Source organism: Dipodomys merriami, unplaced genomic scaffold, assembly GCF_024711535.1.
Source record: "Dipodomys merriami isolate MVZ:Mamm:240054 unplaced genomic scaffold, mDipMer1.0.p SCAF_57, whole genome shotgun sequence".
Classification (NCBI taxonomy): domain Eukaryota; kingdom Metazoa; phylum Chordata; class Mammalia; order Rodentia; family Heteromyidae; genus Dipodomys; species Dipodomys merriami.
This window is the reverse complement of record NW_027206146.1, coordinates 1,943,929-1,958,547: the sequence shown is the minus strand read 5'-3', so window position 1 is coordinate 1,958,547 and position 14,619 is coordinate 1,943,929. Positions and strand designations below refer to the sequence as shown.

The following is a 14,619-nucleotide window of genomic DNA, read 5'->3' as shown; positions in this document are numbered from 1 at the left end:
AAATTTTAACTGTTTTCATCCAAGATAATCTCCTTTATTATAAGCAATGTTGCTTGTCGTGCTCAGGACTGTAAGCCTAGCTATGCAGGAGGCTGAATTCTGAGGATCCAGATTCAAAGCCAGCCTCTTATCTCCAATCCACTAGCAAAATTCAGAAGTGAAGCTGTGGCTCAATGTGGAAGAGCACTAGACTTGAGCAAAATGAGCTCAGAAACAGCACCAAGGCCCCACTAGTGACAAAAAGAGAGAAAGAAAAAAGAAATAATGTTTCTTATAAACAAAATGTTGGTTGAGGACTGGGAAGGTGGTTCAGACATAGACTGCTTACCACACATGTATGAGGCCCTGCATTTCATTCCTCAGCACCACATAAGCAGAAGGAGCTGGAAATGGCACTGTGGCTCAAGTGGTAGAGCCTTTGCCTTGAGCTGAAGAACTGAGGGGCAGGGCCCAGGAAGGGAGTTCAAGCCACACGACCAGCAAAAAAAAAAATACTGGTAATGTTTCAATATTCTGTCAAATAATTGTGTGTATCACTACTCATGCTATTAATTAATAATATTTCATGGAATTCTTTTTTTTTCTGTTGGTTCTTGGGCTTAGCCTCAGGGTCTTGGTGCTGTGCATGAGCCTGTTTGTGCTCAAGGCTAGTGCTCTACCTACTGAGCCACAGCCTCACTCCTGGTGTATGAGTGGTTAATTGGAGATGAGAGTCTCATGGGGACTTTTCTTCCTGAACTGACTTCACACTGCGATCCTCATTTAGCTGGCTTGGCTGAACATGTTCATCCTTGTTTTCTTTTCATGCTCTCTTTTGTGTCACAATAAAATCCATGATTTCCTTGATATGGAAGAGATGGCCAAAGCCGACATTGAAATGGGGCTTGCCTTCCTCACTCAGACTGCAGCTGGGGTCCTAGGGAACTCCGGTCTCCTTTGTTTTTACAGCCACACCCTCCTCACCAGACAGAAGATGAGGCCCACAGACCCCATCCTCAGCCATCTGGTCATTGCCAACAACTTGGTAGTTTTATCCTCTGGGATCCCTCAGACAATGGCAGGATTTGGATGGAAGTACTTTCTGGATGATGCTGGATGTAAAGTTCTTTTGTATTTATTCAGAGCAGCCAGAGGGGTTTGTCTTAATGCCACCTGCCTTCTGAGTGTCTTCCAGGTCTCAAAGCTTTGCACTAGAAATGCTTGGTGGAAGATCACTACTAGATTCTCCAAGTGCTTTGGTGTCTGTGGTTCCCTTTTCTGGATCCTGCAGCTCCTAGTAAATGTTTATATGTCTTTGACAGTGATTGGTCCAGCACACAAACAAAATGTCACTCTGCACATGTATTTTAGATACTGCTCCCCAGGCCTGCTAGAACCCTTTCCAATGTTATTACATGTTGTTTATTCTTTTCAATTGGTGTTATGTGCTTGGTTTTCATGATGTGGGCCAGTGGCTCTATGGTCTTTGTTCTGCACACACAAGCAGCAGGTCCAGCACATTCACAGCTGCATTCCCTCCCAAAGATCTGACCATTAGGACAGGGCCACATATACCATCCTGACCATGGTGAGAATGGTTGTCTCCTACTGTCTGTCTGCCATTTCACTCTTTGTGTTTGTCTCCTTAGGAAGCCAGACCTTTTGCTGGTGGACACGTCTGTGTTTCTGGGTGTGTGTTTCTCAGTCCTGAGTCCCTTTGTGCTCATCAGTAGAGACATTCGTATCACTCAGGTGTTTCATTTGTGCACTGAATAAAAGATTTTCACAATTCAGTTAAACCAAGCGATTACAATTAATGTCCAGTTGGCTCATAGTTTTGCTTTTGCAGCAGTGCATTTACACATTACACTCTGCACTGATAGGGCAGTAGCTCTACATAGAGCCCCTGCACTAGTGCTTTTTTACTCTGATTATTTTTGAGCTTTACCCTTGCTTTGTACCCAGGTCACCCTGCACCCTCATACTCCAATTGTGTTTCCTGAAGTACCAGGGATGAAAGATATGAATGTAGATGCTGAAATTTTATAGTTTAGATAGAATCTTTTGGAATTGTTTTTGCCCAGGCTGATCTATCAATGCAACCATCCCAATCTCATCCTCACACATGGCTGGGATAACGGGTATACCCTACCACAGCCAGCTAGTATTGGAGGGGGGAATCTTGTGAACTGTTTTCCTGGGGAGGCCTTAGATCTGAATCCTCCTGATTCAGCCTTGCATGTGTAAGCCACTGCATCCACTTTGGATCATTCTTTGAGTAACGTTATTATTATTACTAGTTGTCGTCGTTGTCGTTGTTGTTGTTGATGACGATGTTATTATTGTTCTTGTTCCTGTTGTGGTGGTGGGGCTGGAACTCAGGACCTGGGCAATTCTCTGGAGCTCTTGTGCTCAAGGCTAGCACTCTACTGTTTTGCCACAGCTCTACTTCAGATTTTTTTTCTGAGTAGTTTATTTGAGAGAGGAGTGTCATGGACTTTCCTGCCAGGCTAGCTTTGAATTGCAATCCTCAGATTTCAGCATCCTGAGTAGCTGCCATTACAGGCGTGAGCCACCAGAGCTTGTCATATATATTTATCTTTAAAATTATTAAATGAAAAAAATTATTAAATGAGTGTATAATAGAAGGTGTTATGTAATAATCTCTGTCAAACTGACTGAAAGCCGACTTTGGGAGTATCTCAGCGGTGAAGTTCCTGCCTATGCAAATCCCCAAACTTATTGTCTAAACCTCAAATAAAACAAAGTTATAGGAAAGTTCAATGTAGTTAATGAGGCCTACTGATCTTTTATTGTTAGTTCACTAAACAAATATTGCATAAGGTATAATTGCTAATGTAGAGTAACTGAGATACCAGAAGATGAATGTTTTCACCCCATTGTGCAAGAATAACACTTGATTTTTCTTCATTACCCCATGAATTGTGCTAAGTGTAATGAGTGGAAGTATTAAACTTGGAAATAAAGCTCAATACTTAGCACAAAACAAAGTGTTATTCCTTATTGTTTTGTCACATAGATAACCTGAACTCATATTACCTTGAAACATATTTAGATCCACCATCATCAGGTAAGAAGAGTATTCTAGCAAGTTCTCTCCTGTGGATCACGGGGATTTCAGAGATCTGAAGACATCCACCATGTTTGACCTGCACCAGTAGACATGGTGTCAGGTCAAGCAGTAAAGCTGTGTCACTGCTCATTCCTATATGTAACCCGCATCGTGTCCTAAAATTATGAGAGAATCAGTGTAAGACCTAGCCTTATGCACATCAGCAGTCATCCTAGAGATGATTTAGTCAATGTTCAAGTAAAATGTACATTGCATTTGACAAAGTTTCACAAGTTTTACTTTTATTAAAGTTCTATAATCTGTTACTAGAATATGTATCATTTCATTGTGGTGATTCAAATATAGATAAACAACTGTGTGTGATAGTGTGAGTATCTGTGGGATTGTCAGTGTTGGGAGGCTTTATACTACAGATGCAATCTCTTCTTTAGTTATTCAGATTTCCTGCTATTTCTTGATTCAATTTTTCATTTCTTCTTCCTTTTTTCTGGTCCTGGAGCTTTAACTGAGTCCTGGGTGTTGTCCCTGAGCTTTGGAGGATCAAGTCTAGTGTTCTACCAATTGAACCTTAGCACTACTTCTAGTATTTTCTCAGCAGTTTGTTGGAGATAAGAGTCTGGTGGATTTCTTGTCATAGCTGGCTTCCAACAGAGTTCCTCAGATCTCATCCTCTTGAGTGGCTAGGATTATAGGTGTGATGCCACAGTGTCTGCTTTTCTGAATCAATGTTGAAAGGAGTAGTGTTCCTAAAACATAACATTCCTACTTATATGTGATTGTTAGAATCCATTCTGTGGGGCGGAAGGGGGGTGTCTGTTTTTCTGTCTTTCTCTTTCTTTTTCTGCTGGTGGCAGAACTTTTATTCAGGGCCTGTGGTAGTTTAAATTGCTTACTCTGCTGGTCCTCTACCACTTTGGCCATGACTCAAGCCTAGGTTTTTCATGTTGCTTTTATTCTGCTTTTGTGTTGTGCCATTCCACAGGCTTGACCTCAGGGCCTGGGTGTTGTCCCTGAGCTTTTGTACTCAAGGCTAGCTTTTACTATCTGAGTCTCACCTTCAGTACCAGCTTTTTTTGTGTGGTTATTTTGAAGTAAGACTCTCACATGATTTTCTACCTGGTCTGGCTAGAAACACTGATCCTCAGACCTGTCTCCAAGTAGCTAGACAGACATGAGCCACCTATGCCCGGTTTGTAGGCTATTTTGGAGATGGACTTTTGTGCTTGTTCTGACTGTAACCTGTGATCCTCCTAAACTCAGCCTCCTGAGGAGCTAGGATCATAGGCCTGAGCCACATTTCCTGGCACTGTTTTGTATTTCCACAGGTCAGGAATCATGTGTGTACTTCCATTTTTGGTTCAGTAATTTGGATCTTTTGGTTTTTTCTTTGCTAATCTAAGTTAAAGTTTTGAGCAATTCTTTGGTCTTTTCAAACACCCAACATTGGGGTTCACTGACTTTTCTTTCTTTCTTTTTTTAAAATGTCAGTAGTGGGGCTTGAACTCTGGTCCTGGGCACTGTCCCTTAGCTCTTCAGCTCAAGGCAAATGCTCTATCTCTTAAACCACAATGCTACTTCCTGTTTTCTGGTGGTTCATTGGAGATAAGAGTCTCAGAAACTTTCCTGCTTGGGCTGGCGTTGAACTGAAATCTTCAGACAGCCTCTTGATTAGCTAGGATTACAGGGATAAGCCACCACTGCCCAGCTCACTGACTTTTCTATTGCTCTTTTTATAGCTTACATTCATAGTTATGCTCTTCTTCTTTCCCTTCATATTGCGTTTACCTTGCTGTTATTTTCTTACTTTGTAAGGAATGATGACAGGTGGAGACTTTTGAGTTCAGGATCGAAGTTTCCCTCTCCACACAGACCTGGTTTCTATTTTCATATACAGATGCTCTTAGATTCAGGTGATATGGTCATGCTGTGTTCACAGGAAGAGTGGCATTCAGGGTTTCTATATTCTCTATCTCTGAAGGATGGCTGGAACAAGTCAGCTTGTAGAACATTTATGAAGATCATGTGGAAACATTAAAAAGACTGTTGTAAAACATATCTCTGAGCCTTGATAATTTAAGCAATATTAACCATTACATACTACATGGTACTTCCACTTGAGATATTTTTTTCTTTCCCACCAGCCTGTCCTGAAGTTTGAACTCAGGCCTTGTACACTGGTCTTGAGCCTCTTTATGCTCATAGTTAGTGTTCAACCAGCTGAGCCACATGGCACTTACAGCTTTGTCTGAGCAGTTTTTTGTTTTGTTTTTGTGGGTCCTGGGGCTTGAAATCTGGGCGTGGCCTCTTCACCTCAAGGCTCACACTCTACCACTTGAGATAAGTGTGACTTCCGGTTTTCTAGTGGTTTATTGGAGATAATAGTCTCATGGACTTTCTTGCCCAGGCTGCATTTGAACCGTAATCCTCAGATAATCAGCCTCTAGAATAGCTAGGATTACACGCATGACCCACCAGTGCCCTGCTTGTCTGAATGTTTTTTTGGAGATAAGGGTCACAAACTGTTTTTCCTCGGCTGGCTTCAAACTATATAGAGGAGTTAAAATTACATGGGCAAGACAATGAGTAAATTTCTCATCAAGCATTGTAGCTGCCTCCTTTGTTTCCCCTTCTTATCACATCCTCTCTTCACCCCCCACTCACCCCTCCTCTCCCTCCACCAAAGTTGTAAAGTTCATTTTCGACATAATTACTTGTACGTTTCATTGTTGCCATGGGTCCACCTTTATCCCTATTTAAACAATTTGTTTTTTCCCTTCCCCTACACAAATCATTACAACACCAAATACAGTGAAAGCAGGGGTTAAACCGTGGGGGAGGGACCTACAAAGTATATCTTGGTTTTCTAACGAAAGAAATCACATCTTGGAGACAAACGGAAACAAAATCCCCCTAAAAAAATCACCAAATCTGGGCTAGGAAGGTGGCTCAGTGGTAGAGTGCTTGCCTTGCAAGCCTGAGGCCCTGGGTTCGATTCCTCAGCACCACATAAGCAAAAATAAAAAAGCTGGAAGTGACACTGTGGCTCAAGTGGTAGAGTGCTAGCCTTGAGCTAAAAAGCTGAGGGACAGTACCGAGGCCCAGAGTTCAGGCCCCATGACCAGACCCCTCCCTCCCCCCCCCAAAAAATCACCAAATCTGTTTGCTCAGTTCCATGCTCTTCTAACACAATGTATTTTCTTTTCCTCGACTCATTTCTAATGACATCATCTTCAAAAGTTTTCTCATATTCCCTGGACTTCCCTAACCATGGACCACATCTTTTGGAAATGGTTGTGGAAGTTCAGTGGTGCTCATCAGTATCCACAATTCTCCTGTGTTTGTCACAGGAAAGCTCTGTTCCCCACGCACACAGTGTCACCGCACTTCCAGGTGACATGATGAGCATCCCCACAGAGGAGATGAGATCATGCAGTCCTGAGCATTTATCTTGGGGCTCTGTGGCTGAGCACACATGCTGTGACCACTGCCTCTGCTCCTCTGTCCTGACAGCCAATTCCTACTAGGTAAGCAGCTATTCTTCTCAGGCAAGTGACAGTAGTAAATTGAACTCATCAAGAAAATGCAGAAGTAAATTTTCTGTAAAATGTTTGTGCTGCATGAGGTTAGAATGAGGCACACGTTAAATTTTAGGAAAAATATTTGGTGAGAGTCACAGGCCTCTCTCCTGCCTCAGTTAACAGTCTTGGTGAAGCTCTACATCCCTTACTATCCTGGAGACCACACAGCTTTGTGTGCTCAGGGGTAAAACATTCTCAGCTAAAATGATCTCATAGAGCTTGGTACTTTTTGTCATGAGTAATTGATATGATTTCTCATTACATTTAAAGCAATAGTATACTATTTGAAGATAATCAATGGAAGAGATTTTACAAAAGAAGAAATTGTGACCTGGCAAATAATGATATGAATTTACGAAGCTAGTTGATTTTAATTAAAATACTTTGGTTTGTCATTTACATTCCAACCAATTTCCTCAATGTGTTCTCTTTTCCTCTGTCTTCTCACTTACTGCTCTTCAACTTACTTTTTTTTAAATTGTGAAAATACCTTACAGAGGTGTTACAATTACATGATCAAGGTAATGAGTACATTTCTTATCAAGCATATGCGCCTCCTCCTTTGTTTCCCCTTCCCATCCCTTCCCATCTCTTCCCTCCTCCAACACCCCCTGAGGCCCTCGTGCAGCCCCCCCATGCTAAATTTCTAAAGTTCATTTTTCACCATAACATCTTGTACATCTCATTGTTGCAATGGGTCCTCCTGTATCTCTACTTAAACAATTTGTTTTTTCCCTTCCCCTCCCCAAATTATACCAACATCAAATACAGTGGAAACAGTGGTTATACCATGGAAGAGAGACATACAAAGCAACAAAGAAATCATCTTATAAATATGTTAGAAACAGGAAGGGAAAAAACAAATCGTTTAAATCGGGATACAGGTGTACAGGTGTACCCATTGCAACAATGAGATGTACAAGTCGTTATGTGGAAAACGAACTTTACAACTTTGGCGGGGGAGGGTGGATATGGGGGGGTGGGTGGAGGGAGATGGGAAGGATTAGGACAGGGAAACAAAGGAGGCAGCAACAATACTTGATAAGAAATGTACTCATTATCTTGCCCATGTAATTGTAACTCCCTTATATGGTATTTTCACAATAAATAACATATGTTAGAAAAAATAGCAAGAAAGAAAAACCATTTGAGTCCTTATCTTGGGGTTCATTTCGCCTAACATCAACTTATCTGACCATTTCTGTTTCTGTCAGACATATACTACTTATTGCAAATAAGGGAAACCATGGGACCTATGTTTCTTTGGGCCTGACTTACTTCACTTAATATAATTGTTTCCAAGTCTTTCCATTTCCTAACAAATGGGGCAATGTCATTCTTTCTGATGGAGGCATAGAATTCCATTGTGTATATATACCACATATTCTTGATCCACTCATCTATTGAGGGGAATCTGGGTTAGTTCCATATCTTAGATGTAGTAAATAATGCTGCAATAAACATAGCTGTGCTGGTAGCTTCAGTAGGGTCTTGTTTATGATCATTGGGGTAAATGCCCGAATGGGATTTCTGAGTGATAATGGAGCACTATATGGAGTCTTCTGAGGAACCTACATACTACTTTCCAGTGGTTGGACAAGTTTACACTCCCACCAACAATGCAGTAATATTTCCTTCTGTCCACATCCTCTCCAGCATCTGTTGATGTTAGAGTTCTTGATAATGGCCATTTTAACTGGGGTGAGGTAGTATCTCAATGTTGTTTTGATTTGCATTTCTTTTATGGCTAGAGCGGTTGAGCATTTCTTCATATGTCTATTGGCCATCTTTCTTTCCTCTTCAGATAAATTTCTCTTTCAGTATTTTGCCCACTTATTTATTGGGCAGTTGTTTCTTTGAGGATTTGTTGTTGGGGGATTTAATTTATGGGGTTCCGGGTATATTTTAGATATGAGACCTTTGTCCATTGTCTGGCTAGTGAAGATCTTCTTCCAATCTGCAGTCTTTCTATTGATCTTGCTCGCTGTGTCCTTTGCCATGCAGAAGCTCGGCAATTTCATGAAATCCCATTTGTCCAACCTTTCTTTGATTTATTGTGTTTCTGGGTCTCTATTAAGAAAATTTCGGCCTGTGCCAAGGAGACCTAGGGTTTCTCCTAATCCATCCTGTAATGTTTTCAGAGAGTCTGCTTTGACTCTGAGGTCTTTGATACATTTGGAGTTGATTCTGGTGTAGGGTGACATAGAAGGATCTAACTTTAGTTTTCTACAAGTGATTAACCAATTTTGTCAGCAGTTACTGAAGAGGCTGCCTTTCTTCCATTCTATTTGTTTAACTCCCTATTGAAAATTAGATGGCTATAAGTCTGTAGGTTCATTTCTTGGTTTTCAATTCTATTCCATTGGTCCTTAGGTATGTTCTTGTGCCAGTACCAAGCTGCTTTGATTACTATGGCTTTGTAGTAGAGTTTGAAATTTGGTATTCATGTTCCTCCAGCACTGTTCTTTCTGTTGAAGATCATTTTTGCTATTCAGGGACTTTTATTGTTCCATATGAATTTTTGGACTGCCTCTTCTATTTCCTTGAAGAATGAGGTTGGAATATTGACATGTATCACACTGAATTTATAGATAGCCTTGAGAAGTATTGCCATTTTCACTATACTGATCCTTCCAGTCCAGCATGGGAGGTTTTTGCACTTTCTAAGTTCTGTTTTGATTTCCTTTTTCAAGTTTTTAAAGTTTTCATCATAGAGGTTCTCCACTTTTTTGGTTAAGTTAATTCCTAGGTATTTTAATTTTTGTGGGGCTATTTCAAATGGAGTTGCTTTCCTGATTTCAGCCATGCTCTTCTCATTGTTGGCATACAGAAAAGCCATTGATTTTTGAGGGTTAATTTTATACCCTCATACTTTGCCAAATTTTTCAATCAGCTTGAGTAATTTGGGAGTGAAATCCAGGAGATTCTTTAAATACAAGATCCTGTCATCTGCAAAGAGGAAGAGTTTTACTTCATCTTTCCTAATTTGGATCACTTTTATGTCTGCATCTTGTCTTATTGCTGTAGATAGGCATTCTTATACTAAATGGAAGAGATGTGGAGCGGGTGGACATCCTTGTCTTGTTCCTGAGTTAAGAGGAAATGGTTTTTGCTTTGCACCAGTAAATATAATGCTTGCTGCAGGGTTGCCATATACAGCCTTTGTTGTATTGAGGAATGTTCCCTAGATTACTAGTTTTTGCAGAGCCTTCATCATACACAGGTGTTGGACCTTGTCAAGTGCTTTTTCTGCATCTATTGAGATAACCATGTGGTTCTTATCCTTGCTCTTGTTGGTTTGATGAATTATATGAATAGATTTGTGTATATTGAGCTAGCTTTGCACATCTAAAATGAATCCGGTTTGATAGTGGTGTATGATTTTTTTGGATGAATTGTTGAAGCCAATTGGCCAAAATTGTTTTGAGAAGTTTTGCAACAATGTTTCCCAGAGCCTTCTGGCAACAAAAGGGAATCCTGATTTAAGGGGCAAGAATGAAGAAAAAGACAGAATACAAAAGATGGGGTCGGAGGTCTGCGGCTCAAGAGTGCAGCACCATTTTTTTTTTTTGTCGGCTGTGGGGCTTGAACTCTGGGTCTGGGCACTGTCCCTCAGCTCTTCAGCTCAAGGCGAGCGCTCTACCACTTGTGCTACAGCGCCACTTCCAGTTTTCTGGTGGTTAATTGGAGATAGGAGTCTCATGGTCTCTCCTGCCCGGGCTGGCTTTGAACCGTGATCCTCAGATCTCAGCCTCCTGAGTAGCTAGGATTACAGGTGTAAGCCACCAGCGCCCGGCTCAAGCACCGTTTATTTTTAACTTTCCCTAATATGTACTGTTGGAAGTCAAGAAGTAGCATAAGATTACTATAGTCCAGAAAAACAAGGAATGTTTAGGTTTACTTAAAACAGAGTGCAATAAAAACAAGACAAGATCAAGTGGTTAAATGTAAAACAGACTCTGAAGGCATAGCAAAACAATTCCGGGCACCTGGTGTTTTTCAAGTAAGCTAGTTTTTTGTATGTGCCTTCAAGCAAGCACAAGGGTCAAGATGACCTTTACTGTTGAGCTTTACCGTCGGCTCCCAACAAATGTCCATCAAAGAAATGGGTCTATAGTTCTCTTTCTTTGATGAGTTCCTGCCTGGTTTTGGGATGAGGGATATGATGCTCTCTGGGGCCTCTTGGTTCTTCACGGCCTTGCCCCAGGCCTCTTGGCCTCCATGGTCCTCTCTTCCTGGGCCTCTTTACTTGCCTGTGTTGGTCTGCTGTTCTCCTCCTCAGGCTGGCCCAGGCCTCCTCAGGTGTGAGGCTAAGGGAGGCACCTTTCTTTCCCACATCCCTTGGATGTCTTCCTTCTCTCTCTATCCCTGCTGCAGAACTCCCCGACCCCCTATATCCAGTGGCTCACCTCCTAGGGGGCACTTTGATTGCCTGGCCTCAGCGGTCTGGAAGCTCGACAATGATGTCTGAATGGGTGGGACTTCAACTCCACGAGTTCTCACAGCTCATTGAAGAAGCCAGCCTCACAGACTTTTCTGCCTAGGCTGGCTTCAAATTGCAGCCTCAGATCTTAGCCTCCTGAGCTGCTGGGATCACATGCCTGAGAAAAGGACACCCTATTTTTACTTTTAACATAATGCTTTACTAAAGAGAGAAATTGCTTGTTGCATATGAAAGAAAAAAGTCCATAAAAATTCACCAAATAGATGTTCCCTGTTCCTCTACTCACTTCTAATGAGACTGTCTTCAAAAGATGCCCCATATTCCTAGGACTCCCCTTGCCATGGGTCACATCTGTTGGAAATGGTCATGGAAGTTCAGTGGTACTAATCAGTACCTACAATTCTCCAGTGTGTATCATAGGGAACATCTGTTCCCCATGCACACAGTGTCACCACACTTTCAGGTGACATGATGAGCATGCCCACAGAGGAGATGAGACCATGCAGTCCTGAGCCTTTATCATGTGTGCTCTGTGGCTGAGCACACATGCTGTGACCATTGCCTTTGCTTCTCTGTCCTGACAGCCAGTTCCTACTGGGTAAGCAGCTATTCTTCTCAGGCAAGTGACAGTAGTAAATGGAACTCATCAAGAAATTGCAGAAGTAAATTCTCTGTAAAATGTATGTGCTGTGTGGGGTTGGAATGAGGCACATTCATTAATTTTAGGAGAAATGTTTGGTGAGAGTCAAAGGCCTGTCTCCTGCCTCAGTTAGCAATCTTGGTGCAGCTCCACATCCCTTTGTATCCTGGAGACCACACAGCTTTGTGTGCTCAGGGGTAGAGCATTCTCTGCTGAAATGATATAACACAACCATGTACATATTTTTTATTTTTTAATTTTTGCCAGTCATGGGGCTTGAACTGAGGGCCTAGGCAGTATTCTTGAGCTTGCTTTTGGCCAATGATAGTGCTCTATCACTTCAGCCACAGTGACCGTTTCTCAGTAATGTATTCTCAGTAATGTATTTCTGACCGTTTCTCAGTAATGTATTGGATATAAGAGTCTCTGAGATATTTTCTGGCCAAGCTGGCTTCTAACTGCAATTCTCAGGTCTCAGCCTCCAAGTGGCTGGCTTCCTTAGATTTCTTAATTATTTGAAATTGCTAGAGTAAATTCAGATTATACCTGTTTGTTGACACACTAACAAGGTGTGTCTTTTATACACTTTAGTTTGTGCACTACTTGTGTTTCCTTCTAAGTCTACCATATGTCTCTGCTGCTATTTGATGCTGGTGTGAATGGATTAAGACATTGTGCTTTTCACAACCAAGTGTTGCCTTACACATTTTTAACTGTTTTCATCTGCTTTATCATAAGAAATAATGTTGCTCAGGACTGTAACTCCAGCTATTCAGGAGGATGAATTCTGAGGATCCAAATTCAAAGCCAGCCCAGCAGAAAATCCATGAAGGTATTATCACTAATTCATCATCAAAAAGCCAGAATTGGCTATGGCTCAAAGTGGAAGAGCATTAGCCTTGAGCAAAACAAGTTCAGTTAAAGCAGTGAGGTCCTGCTACTGACAAAAATAGGAAAAGAAAAAAGAAATAATATTCCTTATAAACAAAATGCTGGTTAATGTCTCACCATTCTGTCAAGTATCGGTATATATCACTAATCATGCAATTAATTAAAATAATATTTCCTAGAATTCTTTTATCCTTTTGATTATAGGGCTTAAAATCAAGGCTTAGCCTTGAGCCACAGAGTCTGATGGGGACATTTTTTCCTGGACTGGCTTCAAGCTGCGATCCTTATGAATCTGGCTTTGCTACCATGTTCATATTTGTTTACTTTTCATGCTATTTTTTGTGTCACAATAAAATCCATAATTTCAACAAAGGAGGAGGCAACAATGCTTGATAAGAAATGTACTCATTATTTTGCCCATGTAATTATAACCTCTCTGTATAGTATTTTCACAATAAAACAAACAAACAAACAAACAAACAAACAAACAAACAAGTAAATAAAACCGGGCCCGGCACTGGTGGCTTAAGCCTGTAATCCTAGCTACTCAGGTGGCTCAGTTCTGAGAATCACGGTTCAAATCCAGCATGGGCAGAAAACTCTGTGAGACTCTCATCTCAAATAAACCACCAGAAAAAAACAGAAGTGGTGCGGTATCTCAAGTGGTAGAGTGCACGACTTGAGCTGAAGAGCTGAAGGACAGTGCTCAGGCTCAGCGTTTAAGCCCCATGACTGACAAGAAATAAACAAAACACAATAAATAAATAAATAAATCCATGATTTTCTAGATATGAAAAAGATGACCGAAGCCAACATTCACATGTGGGTTGCCTTCCTCACACAGACTACAGCAGGGGTGCTGGGGAACTCCACTCTCTTTTGTTTTTACAACTACACCCTCCTCACTGGACAGAAGGTGAGGCCCACAGACTTCATCCTCAGCCATCTGGTCTTTGCCAACAACTTGGTTATTTTATCCTCTGGGATCCCTCAGACAATGGCAGGATTTGGATGGAAGTACTTCCTGGATGATGGCGGATGTAAAGTTCTTTGGTATTTCCACAGAGTAGCCAGAGGGGTTTGTCTTAATGTCACCTGCCTTCTGAGCGGCTTCCAGGTCTCAAAGCTTTGCACTAGAAATGCTTGGTGGAAGATCACTACTAGATTCCCCAAGGGCTGTGGATTCTGTGGTTGCCTTTTCTGGATCCTGCAGCTCCTGGTCAATGTTTATGTGCCTTTGAGAGTGATTGGCCCAAGACACAAACAAAATGTTACTCTGCACATGCGTTATAGATACTGCTCCACAGAAGCAGCCCCTACAAAACCATTTGTACATTTGTCACAGATGATCTTACTTACTTCCATTGATGTTATGTGCTTGGTTTTCATAACGTGGGCCAGTTCTTCCATGGTCCTTGTCCTGCGCAGACACAAGCAGAGGGTCTGTCACATTCACAGCCGCATTGCCTCCCGAAGACCAGATCATGAGGCCAGGGCCATGGGGACCATCCTTATCCTGGTGAGCATGTTCGTCTCCTTCTACTTCCTCTCTGCCATTTTCACTCTTTATGTTGGTGTAAATACAAAACCAGACCTGTGGCTGGTGGACACGTCTGTGTTTCTGGGTGCATGTTTCTCATTTCTGAGTCCCTTTGTGCTCATCAGCAGTGACACTCGCATCACTCAGGTGTTTCATTCCTACACTGAATAAAAGATTTTCATGATTCACTTAAACCAAGCCATTACATTCAATTTCCAGTTGGTTCATAGTTTTGTTTTTGCAGCAGTGGCATTTACACACTGCACTTGGCACTGTTAGGATATAGGCTCTACTACTAGACACCTGCTCTAGTCTTTTTTACTCTGGTTATTTATTTATTTTGGTTGGTCCTTGTGCCTGAACTCTGGGATTGGGTGCTGTCCCTCAGCTCGTCAGCTCAAGACTATTGCTCTACAACTTGAATCACAGCACCACTTCCAGCATTTTCTCATA

At 41.7% G+C, this 14,619-nt stretch overlaps 1 protein-coding gene across 1 annotated transcript; it reads left to right on the top strand.

Moving 5' to 3' along the window:
* Positions 1 to 13,425: 13,425 nt before the first annotated feature.
* On the top strand, positions 13,426 to 14,337 carry LOC138812409 (vomeronasal type-1 receptor 1-like). Its single transcript, XM_070000363.1, has one exon. The coding sequence runs from the start codon at positions 13,426 to 13,428 to the stop codon at positions 14,335 to 14,337; it is 912 nt and encodes a 303-aa protein (XP_069856464.1).
* Positions 14,338 to 14,619: the final 282 nt, after the last annotated feature.

Bases quoted from the DNA above. Each gene is read 5' to 3' on its own strand.
- LOC138812409 (XM_070000363.1), top strand. From the start codon at position 13,426: ATGACCGAAGCCAACATTCACATGTGGGTTGCCTTCCTCACACAGACT.